Source organism: Kalmanozyma brasiliensis, assembly GCF_000497045.1.
Source record: "Kalmanozyma brasiliensis GHG001 unplaced genomic scaffold PSEUBRA_SCAF16, whole genome shotgun sequence".
Lineage (NCBI taxonomy): Eukaryota > Fungi > Basidiomycota > Ustilaginomycetes > Ustilaginales > Kalmanozyma > Kalmanozyma brasiliensis.
Window position 1 is genome coordinate 192,818 of NW_015961955.1, and position 24,990 is coordinate 217,807.

Below are 24,990 nucleotides of genomic sequence, written 5' to 3' on the forward strand. Positions count from 1 at the left end.
CAAGCCCAAAAGCGTACAGCGCCAAGGCACCGACAGCCAGACGACAGCTCAGCTGAGAATCATGCAACGCGGCCCACGAGTTGAGTTGAGTCAGGAGGAGAAACAGAGCCAAACAATCAGAGCCAATCGAGAATCTTCGGCGTGGACGGGTAGAGCGGAGTATGACAAGGCAACACCAGCCGAGCTTAAGCGAGGCTTGTTGGCTGACGTTTTCAACAGCCTTGTCCGGCGAGAAAGATTTTTACGAAAAAAAAGCATCAAACAAGGACGCAGACGAAAAAGACGATGATGAGGTCTAGACATTTGTCCATATGTCCGACATTTGATTCCTTCGAAGCACCGCAGGAACTGCATTCAGGATCTCATGCATCTCGTCAGGATACAGTTGTACCGTACGCCAAGACCGCGGCCGGTTCGGAACTGCAACTCAAATGCTGGCGGAGGCCAAAGTCCAGGAGTCGAGCTGATCTCTCCAAATCAAAGCAGCACTGCGATGGCAACCGCCGAGACAACGAGGTCAGGTACAGCCAGTCATGTGGGTTCTGGATCGATCCTACAGGCGGGCCAACCAGAAGGCTGCGACTCGAAATGTTTCCTGTGCGCCAAGGATGCCCCCATCTTGTGGGCCTTGGCTTGCTCACTCTGCTTTATTCCAGGGCATGATTCGAAGGTGGGCATCTGGAAGGCGAATGCATGATTCAAAGTGATTCCACGGCACCCACGGGATCGTCCGCTTGGCGTAGACTCTGCTGATCTGCTTTGGAGCACCCCACCTCGGCAATGAATCGCTACATAGATTAACGACGCGGGATGGAACAAGATTACGCATCTCCGTATTCGTAATGAGTTGCTCGCTTAGAAACGACCTTGTTGAAAGCGAATGGTACCGGTATCACAGACGTTGGCTCGGTCGATGAACTCGCCGAACGACGTATTGATTCTCGTACGCGGAGTTCATAGGCAGGGAGAACAATGTACGTACTACAACTGACTCACTTCAAACAGCGCTACCACCGGTCTCAATGTCGAGCTTTTCTGTCTCGTCTGGAGCTTCCAAACTCGATGAGAAAGAATAAAAGCATTCGTTCTCTATTCATCGAGATTAATGCAGGTTCATTGCCGATGACCTGCTCGCTGTTGTACCATGCCTTGACCAATTCGATTGCAGGGCGCCTACAGGCAGCTAGCGTCGATGATCGATCATGCGCCATTTTAGAGCGGGATGAAGGGTGACACATGCCTGGATTTAGCTGCAAGCCACAAACGAGGCGGACGCGGGTCCCGTCAGCATGCCGATCCAAGCGTGCGCGCAGATCCAGCGACGATGCTTCGATCGGCTCGTCGTGCCTTCCATGTGCGTCAATGGCGACTTATCTTTTGATCTCATCACGGCGTGATGACCATCCCAACTGCTGTCGTCAGCATCGCGGCTTCTGTTCATGCAGCTCGATGTCAAAATCAATCGCATGATCATCAAAGCGCTATCGCTTCTATCGGGGGTTTCCTGTCCCACTGACTTAGCCTACGTGTGTATGTGAGGGAAAGACACCTTCTCGATCCAATGGCCTCCCACCAAGCCAGCTTTGATTCCAGTGACATCGGCCTTGCCTGCTCCCCCAAGACCGATTCTCAATTGTTTTAATATTTTATTCGTTTTCTCGCCAAGGCCGTGACACCTGGCGCGAAATTCCGAGCGAGTGGAACCCGAGATCCGAAGGGAAGGCATTTGCATTGTGCTGTGGAACCTCGACTAACCAGGGCCGGATTCAAAGACCGACGCCAGCTCGTGTGTTTGTTGCTCCGACCGTCACAGCGCAGCACGCGAATCAATTCATTTTTATGTTTTATTTTTCTCCCCGGCTTGGAGTGCCATGTCTCACTCACCGACTCGATCAGAAGGGAACAAAAGAACAAGGCTTCTTTTCTTTAGACGCCCGGGCAAAGCACACCCATCCCGCGGAAGCATCGCTTCTTTCTCAAGAATCGTGCGTCGTGCCTGACTGAGCCACATGTATGCATGAAACCACATCCAAGCCGTGACACAAACGGTCGACCATTTGCTCGAGTGGTTTCGATCCGCTCCTTTTCGCTCTCTCCTGGCCCGTTTCGACTTCCGCCGCCGCTCAAGACGGCTCAATGATTCTGTTTGCTGACCGGTATATTGAATTGGCTCTTCGCACGAGGGCCCTCGATCTGGGTTTGTTTGATGAAGCTGTGCTTGTTGATCTCGGTCAGCCACATTCAATCAAAGTCATGATGCAGCGAAGTGGCATTGTCTGACGAGACCATGTGACTCACCTCGGAGCTCGTGTCCCGCCCTCTGTTGCCTTTATCCCTGTGACTGGTTCTGGTGCGACTCCGCCTGCATTCTGCATTCAATGTGGCACAGGGACCTGGCGTTCCTGAAAGAATGCGCGTCTGCGTCTGACTGGCGCTTCCAGAACTCAGAGGCACCATTTGGCGTGCGCTTGGCTTCAGCCCCGGAGTCCGGGTAGAGGCCTTGATGACCCCGTCGCTGGTACAATTCAACCATGCTACTCTCACATCCTTTCTCGTCCGCCTTGGCATCAGCAGACATGGCTGAGCAACGGCCAAGAGCGAATGCTCAACCCGAAAGCACGGATTGCGGCCAGAAAAGATACACGACAAGGCGACCACGACTCCAGTTGCGGTGCCGAGCGACTCGCTAAGCCGAGTTGGCCGAGCCGATTCGAGATCAGTCCATCGAGCGCTTCTGGAAGCTCCGACTGTGTATTTTGTTCGGTGGGGAAATAGCCCGCACTTTGATTTCCATCTCAGAGAGGTCAGAAGTGAGGTGTGGCTTGAGCTCCATCAGGATCAGGACGTACAGCATCATCTGAGACTGGCGAATGCTGCATGGTTCGAGCATGTCTTGCGCGGGTCAAAAGAAGCGAGGACGGTCAAGATAGTCACGATGGACGCCTCGGCCGGCATGATTACTGTATTCGTCGCGATTCGAGCGATTTGGCAGGTTAGATCGGTCCCTTTCCCATACGCTCGCGTGATAGAGTTTGTCAGGAGCGCGATGAGCTGTCTGTGCCTGAAAGTTTAATGCGACTGCAAAAACGGAAAGGAAGAATTGGATTTTCCACGGCTTGCTTGCCGACTTCTGACACACCGCTCCGAGGCAGACGAGACGCAGCGAGTCGCCCACGCCCAAGCCCATCTTTGCTCTGAATTTCAAATGCTCGCCGTGACAAATCGCGCGGGAGCAGCATGCGGTTCTGCCGACCGTTCCACGGCTTCTTCCCCTTGGCCTCTCCGTCATCATCATCATCGTCCTCTGCCTCTACGCCTTTTCCGTCGGCTTTTCCGTTCCAGACGCAAGTGTCACAAAGTCCTAGCTGCACGCTCCGAATCGGTTGCTCCCGCTTCCATCGGATTTGAAATGCAAGTGGCGTATCAACCTAGATCAAGCTAAGTCACTGCTTGTGGTCCTGCGCCAAGTCCCGCTCCGGAAAAGGCTGCCGTAATGCAACCTCGGCGAGGTCAACGCGGAGTTGGCCCGATTGATCATCCGCGTCTGTCTCGTTCCCAAAGACCGAGTACAAATTCTGGGTTGCTCACATGCCTAATGCATCGTATCATGGCATGCAACCCCGACTCTGTCTCTGCGATCAACTACGCTGCCACTCTTTGAGCATTGCATGTTCAAGGCTGTCCACTTCGCCGCTCCCAAGACCAGCCTGCAGTTTCTCGAATTGAGATTGCAGTTAGGCAGCAATGCGAGTGATGCGACCCGTGTGACCCAGAGCTGGCAAATCGAGAGCTTACCAGCGAAAGTGGGTATTCGCGAATCCAAAAAGAGGCGATCCAGCTCGGCTAGTTAACGCGCTTCTTTCCCATGCGGCTCGTTGGTTGCCTTCGCTTCTCAACCTTGCTTAAGCGCCAGTCCCCTCTTCCCGGACTCCGACTGCGTTCAACGAGCAAAACACGCGCAGCGTTAAGATCACCTCGGTTCCACATGGTTTGCCTACAGTGTCTGGATCGAGTAGAGTGAACCACGAGGCGACTCCGGATCATGCCTTGCTTTCGTACCAAGCAAGTAAGACCTAACCCGAGGAGGTGAGATCATCGCGTAATATCGCGCACAGCCCCTCTACCACTTCTCCTTTCTACGTTTCGTGACATTGAATCACTTCTCCGTCCAACTCAGCCATTCGACGCTTCGAGTCAGTTCTATCAATTCGGGTGATGATGGTTGAGGCATGTGAGGCTGCTGCGATCTCATTCCTGTGTTACGTCGTTATTAGTTACATTTGCTATCCACGTGACCCCGATTTGCCGAGATCTGGCAGCCCAGCCGGGAATTTTTCCAACTTCTTCTTGAACCTAAGAATTTTTTGTGGACAGCTTGCTCCTCGCTGCCGTTGCTCCACATCGTCCTCTCATCACCATACCCACCGAGCTACGGCTGCTATCTTGTCCCCTCGCAGCGAGTCTCTTCGTCATCACCTACAACATCTTCAACATCCTCGCATACATCGGACGACTCGGCGATTGAGCAACAATGGCCTCCGTTTTCCAGCAGGCTTCCAAGGCCGCCAAGGGCAAGCGCAAGGCGGATGCGCAAGACGAGGATGCCGTCGCTGCTCCCATCCGCAGGAACAAGCAGCGCGTCCTCATGCTACCATCTCGAGGCGTCACATCACGCATGCGACACCTCATCAATGACCTGGAATCGCTCATGCCCCACGCCAAGAAGGAGTCCAAGCTCGACTCCAAGTCCCAACTCCACCTGCTCAACGAGATGGCCGAGCTCAACAACTGCAACAATGCGCTCTACTTTGAAGCACGAAAGCGCGAGGACCTGTACATGTGGGCGTCCAAGACACCCAACGGACCTTCTGCCAAGTTCCAGGTGCAGAACATTCACACCATGGACGAGCTCAAGATGACGGGCAACTGCCTCAAGGGTTCGAGACCCATCCTCTCGTTTGACCAGGAGTTTGACGAGAAGCCGCACTGGACGCTCATCAAGGAGATGTTCACGCAGATGTTTGGCGTCCCCAAAGGCGCAAGGAAGTCAAAACCCTTCGTGGACCACGTCATTTCGTTCTCGATCGTCGACAACAAGGTGTGGTTCCGCAACTACCAGATTGTCGAGTCGGATCCAGGCGCCAATGTCATGTCCAAGTTGGAGGAAGGCAAGGAGGGCAGCAAGAAGAAGACGGGTGCGGCAAAGGACGCATCGAGGCAACCCAAGCTGGTCGAGATCGGTCCTCGCATAGTGCTCTCGCCTATCCGTGTCTTTGAAGGAAGCTTTGGCGGCGCGACCGTGTTCGAGAACCCAGAGTACATCTCGCCCAATGCGATCCGACACATGGTGCGAAAGCAGAAGGGCAACAAGTACGCGGATCGCGTCAACCAGCAGGATTCGTTGCGACTCAAGAAGGATCGTCTCAAGCCAAAGGAGGATGCCCTCAGCCGCAACAAGGTCTTCTCCTGAGCAGCTGGCGCGTGCAGACATACAGCCGTTGCGAATCATCCTCTTACTCAGAGGATGCCCCTCGTACGCCAGACGCTCGCCGTCAATTCCTTGCTGCCTCTTGACTCGACACCATCTTCACTGTACCGATACCGTCCCTTTCATGTCACTTTTGCATTTCAATACATCATTAGCATCTCTCCTCATTGTCTGTACAGCCGCGATTGGGCGACAGCATCCACAAGCCAGCTTTTCAGGTACATGCGAGGCTATAGCTGAATTGATCGCCACGAACGAGGGTCTGGTTCGAGTTCAGGGTCAAAAAGAGCTGAGCTGGGGCCACGCGTGAAGCAGCGCAAATTTGGGCTTGAGAAGAAGCGCACAGGGAAGAGAGGCGTAGAAGAAGTCGCGAAAAGTCCAACACGCAGCTCAAATTCGGCGCAGCTTGCAGATCATACGACTTGAAGCTTCACCACAGCCCGGACCAATTTGCAGATTCGCCTCTTCTTTTGACCTTCACCATCGCGATTCCTCGTTGAGCAACACATCGCTTTGCCACGCATCCACAATGTCCTCGTCAACCGTCTACCAGGCCACCTGCTCGGCACCCGTCAACATCGCCGTCATCAAGTACTGGGGCAAGAAGGACACTACGCTCATCCTTCCCACCAACGACAGTCTCTCCGTCACGCTCGACCAGGACCACTTGCGGTCCGTCACTACCGCTCGTGCCGATGCGAGCTTCAAATCTGGCGACCGTCTCTGGCTCAACGGCGAAGAGGAGACCATCAAGGCCGAGGGCCGTCTTCGCAGATGCATCGACGAGATGAAGAAGCTCCGACAGGCGAAAGAGTCCAATGACAGCACCCTGCCCAAGCTCTCCGAATGGACTGTCCATGTCTGCTCCGAGAACAACTTCCCTACTGCCGCTGGCCTTGCTTCGTCCGCCTCTGGCTTTGCTGCCCTCATCGCCTCCCTCGCAGCGCTGTACGAGCTGCAACCGGAAGTGTCGAGCTCGGAGCTCTCGCGCATCGCTCGTCAGGGCAGTGGTTCCGCCTGCCGCTCGCTTTTTGGCGGCTACGTGGCCTGGCAGGGAGGCGAAGACGCATCCGGTCAGGACAGTCTGGCCGTCGAGGTCGCACCTCAGTCGCACTGGCCCGACCTCCAGGCGCTCATCTGCGTTGTCAGCGATGCCAAGAAGGGCACTCCTTCCACCGCCGGTATGCAACGCACCGTCGCAACCTCGCCGCTCTTGCAACACCGCATCAAGCACGTCGTGCCCGAGCGCATGACCAAGATCTCGCAAGCCATTCAGAAGCGCGACTTTGACACCTTTGCCGAAATCACCATGGCTGACTCGAACAACTTCCACGCCTGCTGCCTCGACACTGCGCCGCCCATCTTCTACATGAACGATGTTAGCCGCGCCATCGTGCAGCTCGTCGAGGAGCTCAACCGCGCCAACGAGGCGGAGGGCAAGGGCAAGCTGGCTGCCTACACGTACGACGCTGGACCGAACGCCGTGCTCTACGCTCCCAAAGCCAACATTGCGACCATCCTGCAGACCATCCGCCACTACTTCCCGAATGCTGACTTTGACGACACTGTGAGTGTCACTTCACTTCGAACTGACGCCGATTTACGGGCTCGTGTACTGACTACAGCTGTCTTCTCCTTCCCTTTTGATCTCTGTGTTCGATCCGCCCCGCTTGCTACAGTTCGACCTCCTCGGCAAAGGCGTCAACGCATCGCATCGGGGCGCGCAAGAGGCGCTCGGTCTGCCCTCGTCGCTGCCCACCTCGTTCAACGCCAACGTCATCCCCGTGCACGAGGCCGGTGCGGTCCGCCGACTCATCCACACGCAGGTCGGCGATGGGCCGCGCGTGCTCGAGCGTGGCGCGGGCAAGGAGTCGCTGCTCAACGACAACGGCGAGCCCATCCGTCTGCAGCGTGCCAAGCGCGCATAGATCAGTACAAGGGTGTAGATTGGTCGAAATCGAATACAAGGTCATCATGATACCGGAGCGGAGAGCTTGTTTTGCGACAGGACTGTGATCAACGAACGGAAGAAGGGTCAGAAGTCACTCGTCTGAGCTGTGAACGAGAGTGTAGGGGGCTTACCTTTCTCCAAGCTCTCCCGAAAAGCGTCTGTGTCGATGCCGTGTGATCTCTCCAGCCTTCCATCCCTGACCACATCGAATGTCGTCTTCTCGGCATCCTCGTTGGGCTGCACCACCCTCTCTTCCCTCTCTAGCGCCCTAAGCAGGGGGTTCCTCACAACGCAATCCACCCAAGGCCCGCGATAGATCTGCAGCAGGACGCCTTTGAGACTCATGCCGCCGGTGCCGGGGATGCCGCCGCCAGTCCCGAACGCCGCCCTCCCCGACAACGCAGCGGATGCATTGCCGATCGAGTACCCCTCGCTTGCTCGATTCGGTATCGACGATGGCGGCGCAACGGGGTCGGTGACGAGCACAAACGTGTACATGCTCGGCGTGTGCAGGTGCGACAGGGTGTACGTGGACGTGGTGAAGCTATTGAACGTCTCGGCCCTGCATCACAGTAAGGTAAAGGTCAGCACTACGAAGAAAAGGCGATGTGAGAAAGTACGAGGAGGAGCACTTACTCGCCACCGAGCTTGCGGACCATGTTGCGTAGCGAAAACACAACACCGTATACGAGCTTGGCTTCTTCGTCAAAGGGCAGCAGATCCGAGGGCGTCGTGTCGATTGTAGCCTGCCCTGCTGGCCGGGTGCTCGCTCCATTCTGAGCCGCCGCTGATGAGGATGACAGCCGCGTGACGTTCGGTAGGGACGGCTGGCCCGGTCTTTGCGGCGCCAACGGCGTCTCGTTCGCGGGCCCATTCGCCGCCCCGCTCGTCGCACGTTGGATCGACGCTCCTATCGACGCAAAGCCGGATGTCGAAGTGGCTGATGGACTTAGTGGCCCGTTTGCTGATGTGTAGGCCGCCGCATGGATGTGCGACCAGTCTTGATGGTAGATGGCGTTGCAGTGCCGGTCAAAGACCCAGAATGAGTAGGCCTGTCGAGACAGCCGAGCTAGATGTCAGTGCTGGTTTTGCTGCCGCGTCGCTGGCATGGTCACTGCTTACCTTTGCCATCTTTGTACAGGGGACTGTCGATGCTCGCTGCACAAGGTCGAGGCCGGAGCTGTTGAGCTTTTATATGAAGCAGCCGATGAGGTATGAATGTACGAGAAGGAAGCAAAGCGGCGACAGGGTCCGAGCGTCAATCAGCTCAGTATCCGGAAAAATTGGGCTCTGAGCGCCTATCAACCGACACGTCAGAGAGTGTTACTCTTCGCTCCCTTTCTTCTCAAACCACCTTCACCCACTCGAGTCGCCCTCCACCGCTAAGACAGCATCTCGCCATGAGGCTGTCAACGTCACGCAAGGCTGCGCTCTCTGCGCTGGCTGTAGCGCTCGCCTCGCCATTGCAGGCTGCCGCCTGGTACCTTCCAGGCAGCGCTCCGCACTCCTACAAGCAGGGCGACAACGTCCCCTTCGCCGTCAACGCATTGCAGGCCAAGGCGTTCACATCACAGATCAAGGGCGTCATCAAGTACGATTACTACCACCCGGGCTTCCAATTCTGCGTGCCCGAGGGCGGGCCGCAGGCGCAGAGCGAAAACCTCGGCAGTGTCCTCTTTGGCGACCGCATCTACAGTAGCCCCGTCAAGGCCGCCATGCTGGAGGATCAGGTCTGCAAAGAGATGTGCCGTAAGGAGGTCACCACCGAAAACGCGGACTTCATCAACGACAGGATCAGGGAGGAGTACGCTGTCAACTGGATGGTCGATGGTCTGCCGGTGGCGGAAGCGCGCAGGGAGGTCAAGACCCGTGAGGAGTTCCTCTCGCTCGGCTTCGCACTAGGAAGCACCGAAGACGAGCACTCCCGACCCTACGACCCACCCGCATTGCACAATCACTACGACATCTACATCGACTACCACCAGCGCGGGCCCAACGAGTACCGCGTCGTCGGCGCACGAATCTACCCACTCTCGAAAGCCTCGCTTCGAGGCGTCGCCATCGGGATGACTCCCAACTGCAACGCTGCGGATCCGGTTCAGCTCAGCAACCAGACCGCGACCAACGTAGCCTACACCTACAGCATCCGATGGCGCGAGTCCTCCACCCCCTGGGCCACTCGCTGGGACGCCTACCTCAAAGTGTTCGACCCCAGGATACACTGGCTCGCGCTCATCAACTCGGTCGTCATCGTCAGCTTCCTCTGCATGATGGTGGGCATCGTCGTCGCCCGCTCCATCAGTCGCGACATTTACCGCTACAACGCCATCGACATGAACGAGGACGTCCAAGAAGATTTCGGCTGGAAGCTCGTCCACGGCGAAGTATTTCGTCCACCCAACCGGTCCATGCTTCTGTCGATCTTTGTTGGGTCTGGCTCGCAGCTCGTTGCTATGGCCGCGGTGACGCTGATATTTGCCCTGCTGGGCTTCCTGAGTCCGTCGAACCGCGGTTCGCTCGCCACCGTCATGATCGTCACCTGGACGCTCTTCGGTAGCATCGCCGGCTTCATGTCGAGCAAAGTCTACGCCAGCCTTGGCGGCGAGTACATCAAGCAGAACGCCATCCTCACCGCGATGCTCTTCCCGAGTCTCGTCTTTTCCATGGTGTTGATGCTCAACTTCTTCCTCATCTTCAGCGGTTCTTCTGGCGCAGTACCGTTCGGGACGCTGCTAGCGCTGGTGAGCCTGTGGTTCCTGATCAACGTGCCGCTCACCGTGATCGGCGCGACACTGGGCGTTCGTTCCGGCACCTTCACCCATCCGGTCAAAGTCAACTCGATCCCACGTCAAATCCCGCATCAACAAACATGGTATCTCCAACCCCTGCCGTCCGCCTTGATCGCCGGAATGCTCATTTTTGCTTCCGCGTTCCTCGAGGTGCTCTTCATCCTCAACTCTATGTTCGGCACCAAGTTCTACGTCGCCTTTGGCTTCCTAGCGTTTGCGTTTATCATCACGGCGATTACGGCTGCAACGGTGACGATCCTGTTCGCCTACTTCCACCTGTGCGCCGAAGACTACAGGTGGCATTGGAGAGCCTTCATGACCGGAGGATCGGGCGCCGTGTGGTTCTTTGCGTATGGGCTGTTCTTCTGGGCAACGAGATTGGAGTTGCCAGGTTTGGCGAACAAGGTGCTGTTCCTGGGGTATCTGGCGATTCTCAGTCTGCTGTTCTTTACACTGTTCGGTGCGGTAGGGTTTCTGGCGACGTATGCGTCGTTGAGGAAGATCTATTCGGCCATTCGCGTGGACTAGGCTTGCAGCAATTCACGTTCCTTTCAACGCAAGAGCCGGTCAGACTTGAGGAGGTGGTGTCGCTGTCGTGAGCGAGGCAGCGAGTGTGTGTGATGAATCGTCGCTAGAGTGCAGAGACCGAGACCCTTACAGATACGTAGGCGTGGATCGGCAGCAGACACAGTCGCGGAGTGTCTTCGTTCCACACGACCTCGCTGCTCGCGAGTCTTGACCCTCGAGCGGCGCTCGGTATGGCTTGTGGACTCTGGACGCTTCGCAGCTCTCACTTTCAGCGGATGTACACCATGAGGTTTGAGCAGATCTCTATTTCCTACTGCGCCGAGACAACAACCGATCAATCATACCCAAAGCGATCGGGAAGCAGTACAGGAGCGACCAAACTCCACGTATAGATGCCGATGCACAGCCAACTGCTCACCACGCGCATCCACATGGCCGTGGTGCTCCTCCCAATATACGCAATTGGTGCGCCGTCCTCGCTCGGATCCGGACTGGGTCCGCCCAGCCTGACAAACCGCCAGTCTGTCAGCAGCATCGCCGTGTAGCATGCGGCAATCGCGAACACGAAATGGAAGAAGCTGTAGTTGTAGCGTGTTCCCTGGCGTTCGTCGTCGTCCTCGTCACCGCCCATTTCGGAGCGGGTCTCCATCTCGTCATCGTCATCTTCTTCGTCGAGCGCGGATGCTGGGATGGCGCCAGCTTCGACGGCGGCCATGAGCGCCTGGATGCGTAGGCTGTCCTTCTTGGTCGGTTGGTCGGATACCACCGCCGAGTTGTCGAGCGACTCGCGCGTTGCGAGGGGACCGTAACCGGAAGGGGGACGACTGGTGTTCGCTGCAGCACGTCGTTTGCCCACCAGCGTGGTAGACTGCGTCGCCGCACGCGAGGTCGAATACGCGATGGCCAAAAAGGTGAACACGGCCCCGATGACCACCGTTGTCGTCTTTGCGCTCCCGCCCCTCCCGCGGGTGATAGGGTTGCACTCGACATTGTCGCGATTCATCACGGCCGAGGCGATGAGGTAGGTGCAGTACGCTGCGACCATGCTGCTCTGCGCCAGACCGCTGCGTGGGTTCGCCTCCTGCACCTGCGGACTGATGCTCAGCACCGTCAGCACCACGATCAACGCCAGGTTGAGGCTGATGAAGAACTGATTGAGGGTGCAACCGCTGGAGGCGAAGAAGCCGTACAGCACACCCGTCAGCGCTATCGCCGCAGCATACATGCCCAGCGTGCTGCCGATGAGCGTAAACTTCCAGAAATCCGACTCGGTCGCCTCCCACCGATCCAGGCACGTTTCGCTCCACGAGTGCGCAAAGTCGACCAGCAGCACCAGACCGACGACGATGAAGATGCTTGCAAAGATGAGCGAAAAGTAGTTGGCCCAGAACACGAAAAAGCCGTTGGGGATGAAGAACATCAATCCCGTCAGCGTCAGCCAGAGCAACACCTTGGGTCCCCACCACCCGTTCTGAATCGCTGCCCGCTTCGTCCTCGTATCCTTCACCCCGATCAGCGACAGCCCGAGCAGGAAGTGGAAGAGCGACAAAGCAAACGTGATGCGGTGCACAGCGAGCACGCCGTAGCACCGATCCTTGTCCTTGCAGTCCATCTTGATGTAGTTGTACGACCACTCTTCGATCTTGTGCATCATGAACCCGGTGAGACTGAGCCAGGCGAAGAGCGCGTCGAGGCAGAAGATGATGGCGAAGCCGACGCGGGTGGCAATGGACGACTGACAGTTGCAGGATTTGAAGAGGGCCGAAGCGGCGGTGCTGGTGCAGAAGCAGGCGAGACCGGCGAGACACGAGCTGGCGACCGAGGCGAGTCCGCCGCCGAGGAACGGCAGCGAGAGTGCCACGCCCATGGTTGTCGCAAAAGGGAGGTGCGAGCTGGCTAGGTCGGATGCTGGATGTTCGAGGCGATGCGCCGAGGTCGTATGGATGTAGTCTGGATAGGCCTTTCGTGCCCTTGATGTGCTGGATGGCGTGCGGATGAGGATAGGGTGGAGTGACGACGGAAAGCTGCAGGTCTACGATCTGCAGCGAATTCAGGGTCGCGATTTCCGATTCTTTTGCTCAGCCTTGTGCGGTTGCACGCTTACAGCATTGGCCTACTGTATCGCTTCTCAGTCTTAGGACCCTGGCAGATCTCAGCAAACGCACGAGGCATCGATCCCTAACTCGGGCACGACCACAACGGTGACACCACCTCTTCCGAGTCTGCCTACGTTTGAACGCTGACGATGTCGTTTAGATTGATTGCTTTTCAAGTTCGAGGTCAACCCAATCCGAATTCCCACGTTCGACATTCGCCGCCACCAGCCTTGCTCGCCCGCACGTTTCCTTCCTGCTCCTTGTGATGCGACCTGGACCTGAGCAGGTCTTCGTTGGCGCTGCTGCTCACGCCCTTCACCCATCCAATAGTCCTGCGATGTTGATAGCCGCGCCATTCCGTGGGGTCGAATTCGAAGCTCCGCCACAGGTGATAGCTCCTATACCTTCTCACGCTTTTGGACGAAGCTTTGCCGCCATTCTGCGAGGCAGCTCGTGAGTGAAGGTTGGTGGCACTCAACGTCGATAGCCCGCTAGCGGTGAGATCTTTCAAAGTGGGCTTTTTGACTCCCTTCGGTAAGGCTGGCGCGGTGGACGCGATGACAGGCAGCATCTGCGGCAGACGCTTGGCGAGGTTGGCGACGTCCCACAAGGTGTATGGTGAGGCATTGCGGAGGGTCACGAGGACTGAACCTTGGCGTGAGGGAGGAACAAAGGGCTGTAGAGCTGAGATGCGTGCTTGTGTTTCGTCGAGAATCGATTGATCCGCATCGTTGGTCGAGGTGAGGAGGTTGTCTTCGTAATCGGAGGCGTCGTCCTCCTTCTCGTCTTCCAGATCGTCCTCATCGTCCGAGCCAGTCTGCTTGCGAGAGCCAGAGGAGCCGCCTGGCGCATAGCCTGGCAAAGGTCCAGCAGTGAGATAGGGTGCGACCGAAATGAGGAATCGCAGTATGAGCAGCTGGTTGGCGAGCACATTGCGCGTCTCGTCCTTGTGACCCGCCCCCACGTGCGGAAAGCCAAACCAGACCTTGCTCCACCTCCTTTGGGCCGAATCTGCCGCCTTCGAGCTGGATGCCTCTCCGTAGCTATCATCGAGGTTGCGGCTGACCTGAGACTTCTTCGAAGCCCCTGTGACCTGCTTGTACTTGTCCAGCTGCCCGGCATCTACACCGAAAAGGACGATGTCATCGCGCCCTGCTAAGCGACGGATCTTCTCGACGTTCTCGCGCGCATCGGGATACTTTGAGAAGCATTCCTGCTCCGAGTCGTAAGCTGTTGCGAGGATCTGTGATGGCGGATGCGAGCGCGGAGGGAGGAGCAGGGACAGCGTGAAGGAGAAGTTGGCTTCTCCAACGATGAGGATCGTATCATCTCTTGCAAAGGGCTGCGGAAGACGCTTCCGCCTCGCTAGTCCCGTCGTGATCACTTCGCTGCCTTCTGTAAGCGACGCCGAGATTGGCGAGTCAGCATCGTCGGAAGCTTGATGACTTTGCGGCTTGCGTTTGAAGCCCTTCGGACGCGAGCCGCCCGACTTAGCCACGGAGAGAGCCTTGCGTCGTGCTGCTTCCTGTGCAGCTCGCTCTCTCGCCTTCTGCTCTTGCTGCGCAAAGTGGCCCTGCAGCGCCGCCTTGAGGTTGCCCTTCTTCTTCGGCATGTCCGTGGTGTCGCTCGGGTGATGATGGCAGCGAGCATCAAGGCAGAGTCGGAAGATCCGAAGTCAGGGTCCAGGTCGTGAGAAATTTCGCAGCCAAGGCTCCACGGACATCCCGATTCGAGCTTGTGGGAAAGTCACAGGCGCATATCGGGATGCATCCGCAGCGTGGGTGCCAAGAAGCGAGGCGAACCCTGAAAGTCACTCCCAAGCCTGTGACTTGTGACTCCGACCAGCCATCATCGTATCATCGTCTTGACCATCATCGTCCTCGATAAGACCCTTATGGCGCAGGTTCACGTACGGCTTCAAGCATAGAGAGGCGCTATCCTGACACTAGGGTCATTCCCCTGCGAGATGACTACCGCGCGCAAGGACCGCTTGCGGCCCGAGCCACCAGCAGCAGCCGACACCTCCGACTTCTCATCGACATCCATATCGATTCCCTTCGAAACGGTCATGCATTCCAGACGAGCCTTGCGGGCCTCATATCGCAAGTTCTTCTTCTACCATGTCCTGTCACTCGTGCCGACACTCGTCATCCTAATAGCTGCACTCTTCGGCTCGCTTCAGACCCGAGAGCTTTGCCATCTGCAGGATTCAAGGGAGGCAGAGGGTTACGACCTCACCGCCTTCTCCCGCTTCCATCCAACGCACTCGGTATATCAAAGAGGGCAGTGCCGCAGCATCCTCGATGGTCAGCTTCTCGCATCCACGCTGGCCCTCGGCCTCGTAGGCTGGCTCGCCTCGTACACCAGCCGCAAAGCCTGTCTCGCCATCTCGGATCGACTTATACCCCGACTCTTCTCGTCGTCCTCGTCGATTCTATCCCGCTCGACACGCTTTCAGCTGCCTACGCAGGAAGGGAGCTCAGGTAAAGAAGGTCTGATCGTCACAGTAGCAATCGCGATGCAGGCGCTGGTAGCAGAGACCCTGCGAGTGCTTTCATTTTATTGGGCCTGCTGCCTCCTCGTCACTGCGCTCTACCTGTATCCGATACAGGACCGATACTCGCATCGCCCGCACTCGAGCACGGCGGCAGACATGTCGGCTATCGCGGCGCCAGACTGGGCGTGGCGTCTCAGCTTCCGCGACCCGCGCTTCTTCGTTGCTGCTTGGTCTTCCATCGCCTGGGCGCTCGCCGAGTTTGGCTTTGGGGCGTTTCAGATCTTGCATCAGGTTGCGCTGTACAAGCCAGTCGATGACGATGATGATAACGAGCTAGCACGTGAGGCAAACGCGACACAATCGAATGGGGCAGCAGGGCAGTCCGGCTTCAGCTTGCTCTCCGGGCATCCTGGGGTGAGCAACGATCAAGTGTCAACACCAGAGCGGAGCAGCGGGAAGGCCAGACGCATGTCGGCCGGTCGAGCGCTCGAGTCCGCAAGGCAGCGTCTTGTCCAGCCGACCAGCGATGCAGCACGGCAGCAGAACTACGGCGCGACCGGCTCAAGCGAGCCGGTCGAGAACGGTAGCCACAGCGAGGCGGTCACCGACGAGGAGGGAAGCTCAATAGCGAGCGGATCGAGCTTTTCGAACGCGACGATCTCACTGCTGGATCAGGAGCTCGAAGAGGAAGTGGAGCGCTTCTTGATAGCCAAAGAGCGGTCCGAAGTAGAAGCCGTGCTTGGCGTTCCATTGCCAGAGATCCCAGTGGCACTCTGCGCACTCTGGCGGATCGACGCGATGCTATGGAGCGTTGGCAGCAGCGTAAGTCCCTCCCACACCTCACACACGGATACATTGAAGATGAAAATTTGATCACTGACATTTGGATTCGAACACTTTGGACATTGCCCTCTCTTTTTGCTGGGCAACTAGCTGCTCCTCTCAGCATCGTTCACCCACGCCCAGGGGGCACTTGGTCACCTCAATCACGACCGCTTTGACCTTTCGCCCCGTTTCCACCTTCTCCCGCGCTTTGAAGGCTTTGGCATCACCTTTGCCGTCCTCGTCGTTCTACACACTATCGTCTCGTCGCTCTGGGCCACCTCTTTGCCCATGGTTGGCTTCGCCACTACTACCTACGCCTCGTTGTTGTTTGGACTTGCTATCATGGTTGCTAGTCTGGCTCGATGGGGGTTGCTGATCTGATCGTATCATGCAATTAACAACCCTTTGTCGATCGAACCGAGCTTCAGTGGCGCGGAGGACCATGGTCGACAGCGAAGGGGGGTTCGAAAGACTCGCTGATCTCAAGAAAGGGCAGCTCGCTGTCGAGACAGCAAAATGCGACCCATCTGTATGACGACATGAAGATGACAAAGGGGGGTGTCAGTGGGTCGGCTGTGCGCTTGTCAATCAGGCTCCTGGACCTACCGGGCGAGATGGCGCTGTCTGCCAACAGGCCATTTGCAATTGCAGGGCGCGTCTCCAATATGCATGGACGTACGCATCATCGCTTCAAGCTCCCGCTCTGGAGTGCGCACAGAGGGCTCGATGGTCTGGTGCGGCATTGCGATCCGGGCCTGCCAATCTTCGATTCGCTTCTTCACCTCGAGGTCCGTGTATGTCTCGTCCCTCAAGATGACGCAGTCGGGGCCGTGTTGCTCGTAGCGCACGCCGCGCTGAGCAAGCTCGGCCTTCAACACTTGGGCGTGAGGGTTCGAGCTCCAGTCTGCGGTGTGGGAAGACTTTTTGATCCGATACCAAAGGCCATCCTCGAAGAACTGCACGGCAAAGTCGTTAGGGAGAGGCACGATCTCGTGCGGGTAGGGCTTGCACATGAGCACGAGCGGGAATTTGAAAGGTTTGTCGGCCATTGCAACTGTTGTTCCGCTGTTGCTGAGGGCACCCGAGTTCGGAGGGTCTGTCAGGTCGGATGTCAGAGCGAGTGCTTGATGAGAATGACAAGCAGGGGAAACGAGAAAGGGCGGCAAGGGGCCAGGTATATATGCTTTCGCGACCCCTTCGATCCACTCAACAAGCGCTGACTGGAACGCGGAACACTCTCACGCCAACGTCTGCTGTACGACTGTTCCCTCTGCCCTTTGTGATGGCCGAACAATCGATTGTGTTCCGCTTCCGCACTTGCTGAGTCGTGTCCTAAGGTTCCGCACTAATCTTGTTTGGGATTGAATCGATGTGTCAATGGTCTCATCATGTGTCAATGGGCTGATCATGTCGCTCGAAATCCGTCCAGATACTGATGAGCGCTGCTTGCACATCGAGCACGCACAGCAAACAAGCTCAACTGTCCTATGCGTGATCTCGTAGAGTGATTTGCGACGATATCACTTACGCAATAAGCTCAAGCTCCTCAGTTGTGACACGGAGGCAGCTGATTCAACGGACGCTCTGGCTTCATCACGTACTCGAGAAGGCGCTCTTCTGCTCGTTGATGGGCGCTTTGACACGTCGAAAGCAACAGTCAGAGCGTCTCGTCCGCTTCCACATTTGCTTGTTTGACTTTAGGTATGGGTGTACGAAACCTTGTTTGATGGACACAGACTCGAACACGGAATAGCGCGTGTCAATTCCCCAATCATAGCGCTTGTGCAGTATCTAGCCCGTCACTCTCTCAGCTTTCGACGGTCCGCTTCCGCACGGAGACGGAGCGTGCTGCGCCAGAGGTTTCTGCCAAAGAGTCTACTCAGAACAAGGTTTGCTGCTCCTATGCTGGGCTCGCGGAACGATCCATGCCAAAATATAGATTCAGCAGCTGATCAGCTTTCTGACACGCTCCAGCCTGTCACAAACTTTGTTGCTGCTGTCGGAACACTTCGGCCGGTGTTGCCATCTTCGACATCGGACGTATGACGACCTCGAATTTTGTGGGATGTGAGATCGCAAACTGCTAAAGATTCGCACGAAAAGGAAATCGCCCCCGCTTTTGGCTTCCACGTTGGCACGAACGGCAATTTGGCTGGGAATTCACGCACCGCATGCATATAGACAGACGCTGGAAGCTTCTTTCAGTCCAACACCTTAAAGCTCGCACCCCTCAGCTACCTTCATCCTGGATCACCTTCCTCCATCCACGACACCTCGCACACAGCAGACCCTCTCCACATCAGGTTCAAGACACGATCCGACCACGTAGCTTCGTCTGTCACAGCTCGCGTGTCGCAATTTCGCTACCATCCGCATCTCGAGAGCTTCCGCGGTAGACCGCCACCCCGTTCACTGGCCACCAATACACCACACGGCCGCTTCTAGCGCCACCACCTATCCACAATGAGGGCGAGGCTCCTGCCTTCGCTCTTGGCACTGTCTTTGACGCTGTGTCTCGCTCTTGGCCTATCGTCATCCGGCCTGCTTGTCCGCGCAAATGCATTCGAATCACCAGTCACCAGCGATCCCGTCGCCGCCAACCAGCACCTCACCCAGGCCAATGCCGCCCTCCAGTCCGGCCGCTACCAAGAAGCACTCACCTCTTTCGACGCAGCATTGCAAGCCGATCCAACCTCATGGCTCACCTACTACAGGAGGGCAACAGCACAGCTCTCCCTCGGCCGCACGTCCGCTGCGCTCCAAGATTTCGCCAGCCTGCTCGAGCTCAACCCCAAGTTCGACAAGGCGTACCTGCAGCAGGCCAAGGTATATCTCAAAGAAGGCGACTACGATAAGGCGAAAGCGGCTCTCAAGTCGTACGACTCTGTTCGGGCCGAGAAGGGCGCCCCATCTGCTCCCGCGGATGCCAACAGCGTTCGCTCCAAGCTCACTCTCGTCGAGACATCACTGCGCTCCCTGGACAAGCTAGCAAAGGAACTCGACAAGTCGAACACCAAGGGCAAAGGCAAAGAACTCGACGCAACCAAGATCGACCACTGCATCCACATGGCGGGCGAAGTGCTCAAGATCTCGCCCTCGCATCTCGAAACGCGGCTCGTCCGCGCCCGCTGTCAGACGATGAAGGGCAACATCGAAGATGCGATGGCCGACTGGACACGGGCTGTTCATCTCTCACCCTCGCCCTTCCTCCTGCGACGATTGGCGGTGCTCTCTTACTTCCTTGTGTCCGAGCCGGGGTCGCAGAGCAGGGATGCAGGGCTGCAGCACCTCAAGGCGTGTCTTCACTCGGATCCGGATAACAAGGCGTGCGCCCAGCTGCATCGCAAGATCAAAGCCCTCGAGAAGAGTCTGAAGAAGGCTCGGAACTTTTACAACTCGCAGAGCTTCCGGCCGGTGCTGTCGGCGTTGAAGGGGGGCAAGGTGGGCGGACCGACGGTGGTGGATGATATCAAGGACATCCTTAAGGCTGCGACGGAAATTCAGGCCGGGGATGAGGAGGCGTTGATTCCGTCCACCTACAAAGGCGACCCCGTCCAGGATTCGGGGTTGCTCCTCGAGCTGCACGTGATGTACTGCAAGTCCTACACAGAGCTCAACGACCTATCCAAGGCCATGTCGTATTGCGAGCTGGTCCTTCTGCGCGATCCGGACAACGTGGAAGCCGTCCTTGCGCGCGCAGAGGTTGCGCTGCAGAACGAGAGCTACGACGAAGCGGTCCGAGATCTCACCAAGGCCTTCGAAGCGTCGGGTCGAACCGATCGTGCCATCCACGCAAAGCTCCAAACCGCCCAAAAGCGCCTCAAGCTCAGCCAGAGTAAGGACTACTACAAGGTCCTAGGCGTCAAACGATCCGACAGTTTGCCGACGATCAAGAAGGCGTATCGCAAGCTGGCGAGGGAGAACCACCCGGATAAGGGCGGGAGCCAGGAGAAGATGGCCCAGATCAACGAGGCGTGGGGCGTACTGGGCGATGAGGAGTTGAGGAAGAGGTACGATGAGGGGGATGATCCGAACGATCCGATGGGTCAGCAGCAGGGCGCGCACGGAAACCCGTTCGCCCAGGGAGGGCATCCGTTCGATATGTTCTTCCAGCAAGGCGGGTCGTTTGGCGGATTCCCTGGTGGCGGTGGTGGTGGGTTCCCTGGTGGTCAACAATTCCACTTCAAGATGGGATGAGCGTCGTTTCAGCATTCAATACATACACTTTGCATCACAGCTGGCACGGTCGAAGTGCGTCCCTGAGCGACGAGAACGTTGTGCATTGAGCAGCGAATCTACGATAAAGCGGCAAGGGAGAGCAAAGAAGCAGCCCCCTTGTCATCCATGCTGGCCAGGCTACGACTCTTAGCCTTGAGACGAAGGTTCCGATCCAGCGTGAGCAACACGCTCTTGTGAGCCAAAGCCAACTTCGCTGAGCCTTTCTCCGAACCACTCGCCTCCTTGCTAGCCATCAGCAAGCCACGTCGATCGATAAAGTGGTCCCTCTGCCAAGCCAACAGCCTCAAAATCACCTCATCGACGTTCCTTGCAGCGACGGACTTCTCCCCTGCGCCGGCATCCAACCTCGTCTCCCCATCCTCCGCCCCACCCTGCCAAGTAAAATCAATATCCTCCGACCGGCACGACAGATCCGTCAGATAGTTCCCCCTGCTCGTCTGGACCTTGAAGCATTTGGCATGGCTCTTGATGTGCGACTCGAGGAACTGGATCGCCCGCTCGGCCTCGCGGCCTACATCGCTGTCGTTGCGTCGCAGACCGTCGAGCTCGGTGATGACCGCGAGCGGGACGATGACCATCCAGCGCTTTGTGTCTATGAGGTTGGCAATGATGTCGCCAGGGATGACGAGGATGTTGGTGTCCACCACGAGCGTCGTGTAGCCTGGAAGAAGGTCTTCACAGACGCTGGGCGATGCGCCCTTCTTGGAGTTCGATCGGTCAGGTTTCGTGCTCGACTTAGCGGCGTTGGGTCGTTTGCACAGGAGCGACCGGAGGAAGCAGCTGCGAGCATGGAGAGCTCGGATCTCGTCGCTGGGATCAGCATCGTCGGCGTTCGAGAGTATCGCTTGCGCTGACGCTGAGGCAGGCGCCTCGTGATCGGAATGAGAGTCCCAGTCGCTGTCAAAGTCGTCGTCGTCGTCTGAGTAGTGGGCAGAAGAGGCAACCGCCGCCGGTGACTGCAATTGGAGTTCTTGAATACGTGCTTCAAGTTGTCGCTGCTCTTCCTGCAGCTTCTGCCTTGATAGACGACCAAGCAGCAGCCTCGAAAGGGACAACGCTGAGCTCTTCGAGTCGAGATCAAAGCCTCGCGCCGCCTTGGCCAGTTTGCGAGCGACGAAAGCCAAGCGATAGTCCCTTACAGTGTCCAGGGACGTAGACGCAAACGCCTTGTCCTTCCGTCGTGAGGCTGCGGCCCGCCAAGCGGATTCGGTTCGCGTATAGAGCTCGGCGTCGTCGGCGTCGAGCACCTCGACTTCGTTGTCGAAGGCTTGTTCTGCCGTCAGGCCGCCGTCGTTCATTGCATTTCGCCAGAGATTCCGGTCGTATAGGTGTCGAGACAAGCCTAGAATGCCTCGCAGGCAAAAGTCTTCTGGCAGCAGCAGTTGCGGCGTGATGAAAGAGCTGGAAAGACACTTAGGCCATGTGCGTTCGAACAGGGAGAGGGACTGGTCGATGCGCCGCAACCAGAGATCCCACGGAATGAAGCGTTCCAGCATCCGGAAAGCCTTCTTGGATTGGCAGAGAGACACGAGGAAGGTGCTGACGGTCGTGTTGTAGGGATTGGACCGGAGGGACGCATCGGCGCTCGACAGGTCAAAGGTGAGCGAGTGCATGCTGAAGCACAGCGTGGCGGCCTTTTGGAGAACGATCGGAAGCTCATCCGGCACTTCCTGCTCGTCGGATCCGCTCTTGGCTTCGAGAGAAATCACTTGTGCCTCTCCACCGACTTCGGAATCGTCGTCGCTGGGATCGTCCCATTCGGCCTCTCTTGGCAGCTCGCTCAGCAGGTTGTCGTCCGTCTTGGGCGTAGTCGAGCTGACAAGGATGGCCGTCGGCGTACTCGCTGCAGCTTTCTGCGTCCTGTTGGACCTTCCGTCCGACTTGCCGGCTTGCTCGAGCAGGAGGCTGGCAAGAAGCGAGTCCTGAGCGCCGTACTGAAAGAGACTGGCGATATTGATGGAGGCCATCATGGTCCAGACGGATTGCGGAATGCCCGCCGGACCGCGCTCTTCGACGAGTCTGGCGAGCTTTGCCATCAACCGATCGAAGACTGGCTCAAAGTCGTCGAGCTGGACGCGAGTGATGAGAATGCCGTGCAGGTAGAGGAAGAGCTCTTCGACGGAGCTCTCGCGATGCAGACGACTTGCTTGTTGCTCTTGATTGAAGAGCGGCAGGATGCTGTCTCTTGCTGGACTAAACGGCTTGGCGGCGATGAGACTCTTGGTGAGATGATACACAGCTCTGAGATCGTCGTCGCCTCGACTGAGCACACCGAGGTGGTGGTGAAGCCTTCCAGTGCTCGGCGTCTCAGCGATTCCCATAGCGTACCAGCCTTTCGCCGTCTGGCGCCAGGTCTCCTTCTCGGTCGTATCCCAATCGCCGAGGGCAGCAGTCCCGATGCTGGCTTTGTCGTTCTCGTGTGCGGCTGGTGCTTCCCGTCCAGGGTCGGCGAGAGACTTGGAGCGAGGGGGAGCGCCTTTCTCGTCGCGCGTCTGAGCGCGATGTTGCGCCGAGCCGAATCCCTCGTCGTCTCCATCCGCATCGTTGTCGTCTTCTGACGTGCTGTCGTCCTCATCGATGTCATCGTCTATGCGAGCAGCCTCGAAGGAGGCCACCTGGTGACTGTCCGCCTGCTTGGAAGGGGTCTCATCAGCTCTGCCCTCGGCAGCCATACTGTTGGCCAGACCGGCGACTGCCATGCGATATCGAGAGAGGTCGCCAAGACTCTCGAGCCATGCTCTTCGGAAGCCTTTGTACCGTTCGGATTCGAGCAAGGCCGAGTAGAATGAGTAGGCATAGTAGATGAACTCGGTGAGATGGTCCAGGATCTCTGCTCTGCGTTCATTGGTCTGCAGGTGATGATTAGAAGAGAGGCTGGTGCGCAGACTCTCGAGCATGAGGTGGAAGGCGGTCTGCCATAAGCGGGATGGCAAATTGCGGACTTCGGCGTACTCTTGAACGTCGCGAGGCAACTCGGGCCGACACGTCATCTCAAGGAAAGAAGAGTGCAACTCTGCCAGCTGACGATGTTGACTGATCAGGGAGACAGAGTGAGATCGATCGCGCAGGTCCGGTGGCGTATAGTCGGCCATGTTGAGGCGTGCTCTGTCCATCTCGGCCTGATGTGCTTGTTGCAAGGTAGTTTCGATGGAAACGATGGATCGGTATGCTTTCTTGATCTCCATGAGATGTGCCTGAAGTGTCCTGGGATCGGCGAGGTCCACGGCGGAGGTGAAAGCGATATCAGAGATGGACGGCTTGATGATTGGGCTGCGACCAAGATGGCTTCCGCTCGAGGTATTGGAAGGGTCCCTTCGCATCAAGATCTGAGGTTGGAACGAGGGCGCCGAGGAGAGACGAGGGGAAGGAGCGGCAGATGCGGGCCCGGATGCAGAGCGTGCATCACCTTGGCTTCTTTGCTGAGATGCGAACTTGACTGGATCGTCGCGCCTCGGGTCGAAGAGTTGACGATCGTCACCGGGTGTGCTCCTGGCATCCTGGGAGCGCGAGAAGCGATCTCGGCGGCTGGACGCTGAGTGGAGAGAACGTGTTCCCGCCTCCGACCGGGAGGCATCTTGACCACGGATGTCAGAAAGGATGCCTTGTGCAGATTGCTGCCTGCTGCGTTTTCCCGAGCTGCTCCCGTCCTTGGACTTGCCATCCTTCTTGGACGGAGAAGTGGATGCTGCCGACCTCGCGGATGGCGGGGCGCGAGAGTCTCCAGCATCGTTCGCCCTGTTGACAGACTCATTCTGAGTACGTTGTGAGCGCTCGGAACGCTTGTCAGAGCGCTGGCGAGAGCCACGTTGGCGCGAAGAGGAACTTGGCGCACTATCGCGTGTCACTGCCGTGGACGACTCGCCTTCACTCGCGTCGCGGCGGCTTTGACGAGAAGAGGCGCGTGAGTTGGTCTGCCTCGAGCTTCCATGCTCAGATGCTTTGTCTCTAGCTTCAGAGTCGTCGGCGCGAGACGCTGAGTTGGAGCCTCGTTGATTACGACCGCGTGGCTTTGCAATCTGCACGGGAGGATCTGAGTCTTCCTTGAACGAGACGTGGTGCTGTTTGCGGGTTGGACCAGAGTTGGACGGGTCATTGCGCGATTTGGAAGACGGTTCTGCAAGAGCTGACTTGGTCGTCATGACGGGCGTCTGTGAAGTAAAGCTTGTGGTGCCGAGCTCATTTCCTGGAGCTGGGAGGAGCTGTGTGGAAACAACGCTGCTGGAGTGTTGGAACGGCATGACCGGGAGCGATCAATGCTTCCGGACGAAGCGAGTGCCGAGCGGCAAAGATCAAAGCGATGATTCTCTATGCTACGAGAGCATCAGTGAGGCGGATTATCGACGACCAGCGAGGAAGACGACCGACGCATGGATTCCTTCATAGCTTGTAAGGAAGTCGTCCTGGTACCAGTTACAGACCTTGATGAGGCTGTTTGATGGCGATGCTGTGAGTTGGAGTAGCGGAGTCCTGGATGAGGAGCTCTAGAGCGTCGTACGTGGTGGATGGCGATGCGAGTCGACTCGGGCGACGGGTGAGGAGATCGATGAGGAGGAGAGTGGCTTGGAGCAACTGAGCAG

The 24,990-nt window shown here is 57.4% G+C and overlaps 10 protein-coding genes across 10 annotated transcripts; 5 read left to right on the forward strand and 5 right to left on the reverse strand.

The window, feature by feature from the left end:
- Window positions 1-4,531: 4,531 nt before the first annotated feature.
- Window positions 4,532-5,470, forward strand: PSEUBRA_001902 (Brix domain protein; the record flags this gene model as incomplete). The annotated part of the gene is made up of 1 exon (XM_016435112.1): window positions 4,532-5,470. One exon carries the CDS (start codon window positions 4,532-4,534, stop codon window positions 5,468-5,470), a length of 939 nt encoding a protein of 312 aa, XP_016293470.1.
- Window positions 5,471-6,017: 547 nt separating this feature from the next.
- PSEUBRA_001903 (GHMP kinase N-terminal domain protein) lies at window positions 6,018-7,416 on the forward strand (the record flags this gene model as incomplete). The annotated part of the gene is made up of 2 exons (XM_016435111.1): window positions 6,018-7,055; window positions 7,168-7,416. 2 exons carry the CDS (start codon window positions 6,018-6,020, stop codon window positions 7,414-7,416), a joined length of 1,287 nt encoding a protein of 428 aa, XP_016293471.1.
- A 44-nt stretch (window positions 7,417-7,460) lies between these two features.
- PSEUBRA_001904 (Sybindin-like protein) lies at window positions 7,461-8,570 on the reverse strand (the record flags this gene model as incomplete). The annotated part of the gene is made up of 4 exons (XM_016435123.1): window positions 7,461-7,498; window positions 7,571-8,001; window positions 8,076-8,491; window positions 8,562-8,570. 4 exons carry the CDS (start codon window positions 8,568-8,570, stop codon window positions 7,461-7,463), a joined length of 894 nt encoding a protein of 297 aa, XP_016293472.1.
- Window positions 8,571-8,839: 269 nt separating this feature from the next.
- On the forward strand, window positions 8,840-10,756 carry PSEUBRA_001905 (Nonaspanin (TM9SF); the record flags this gene model as incomplete). Its single annotated transcript, XM_016435105.1, has 1 exon — window positions 8,840-10,756. The coding sequence occupies one exon, from the start codon at window positions 8,840-8,842 to the stop codon at window positions 10,754-10,756; it is 1,917 nt and encodes a 638-aa protein (XP_016293473.1).
- A 334-nt stretch (window positions 10,757-11,090) lies between these two features.
- On the reverse strand, window positions 11,091-12,623 carry PSEUBRA_001906 (TMS membrane protein/tumor differentially expressed protein; the record flags this gene model as incomplete). The annotated part of the gene is made up of 1 exon (XM_016435116.1): window positions 11,091-12,623. One exon carries the CDS (start codon window positions 12,621-12,623, stop codon window positions 11,091-11,093), a length of 1,533 nt encoding a protein of 510 aa, XP_016293474.1.
- Window positions 12,624-13,036: 413 nt separating this feature from the next.
- PSEUBRA_001907 (protein of unknown function DUF2431) lies at window positions 13,037-14,464 on the reverse strand (the record flags this gene model as incomplete). Its single annotated transcript, XM_016435121.1, has 1 exon — window positions 13,037-14,464. One exon carries the CDS (start codon window positions 14,462-14,464, stop codon window positions 13,037-13,039), a length of 1,428 nt encoding a protein of 475 aa, XP_016293475.1.
- A 354-nt stretch (window positions 14,465-14,818) lies between these two features.
- PSEUBRA_001908 (uncharacterized protein) lies at window positions 14,819-16,555 on the forward strand (the record flags this gene model as incomplete). Its single annotated transcript, XM_059464737.1, has 2 exons — window positions 14,819-16,171; window positions 16,283-16,555. 2 exons carry the CDS (start codon window positions 14,819-14,821, stop codon window positions 16,553-16,555), a joined length of 1,626 nt encoding a protein of 541 aa, XP_059320793.1.
- Window positions 16,556-16,598: 43 nt separating this feature from the next.
- Window positions 16,599-17,223, reverse strand: PSEUBRA_001909 (uncharacterized protein; the record flags this gene model as incomplete). Its single annotated transcript, XM_059464738.1, has 2 exons — window positions 16,599-16,701; window positions 16,781-17,223. 2 exons carry the CDS (start codon window positions 17,221-17,223, stop codon window positions 16,599-16,601), a joined length of 546 nt encoding a protein of 181 aa, XP_059321214.1.
- A 1,414-nt stretch (window positions 17,224-18,637) lies between these two features.
- PSEUBRA_001910 (Tetratricopeptide repeat) lies at window positions 18,638-20,371 on the forward strand (the record flags this gene model as incomplete). The annotated part of the gene is made up of 1 exon (XM_016435099.1): window positions 18,638-20,371. The coding sequence occupies one exon, from the start codon at window positions 18,638-18,640 to the stop codon at window positions 20,369-20,371; it is 1,734 nt and encodes a 577-aa protein (XP_016293477.1).
- A 98-nt stretch (window positions 20,372-20,469) lies between these two features.
- PSEUBRA_001911 (PIN domain protein) lies at window positions 20,470-24,552 on the reverse strand (the record flags this gene model as incomplete). The annotated part of the gene is made up of 1 exon (XM_016435126.2): window positions 20,470-24,552. The coding sequence occupies one exon, from the start codon at window positions 24,550-24,552 to the stop codon at window positions 20,470-20,472; it is 4,083 nt and encodes a 1,360-aa protein (XP_016293478.2).
- Between the last annotated feature and the right edge of the window lie 438 nt (window positions 24,553-24,990).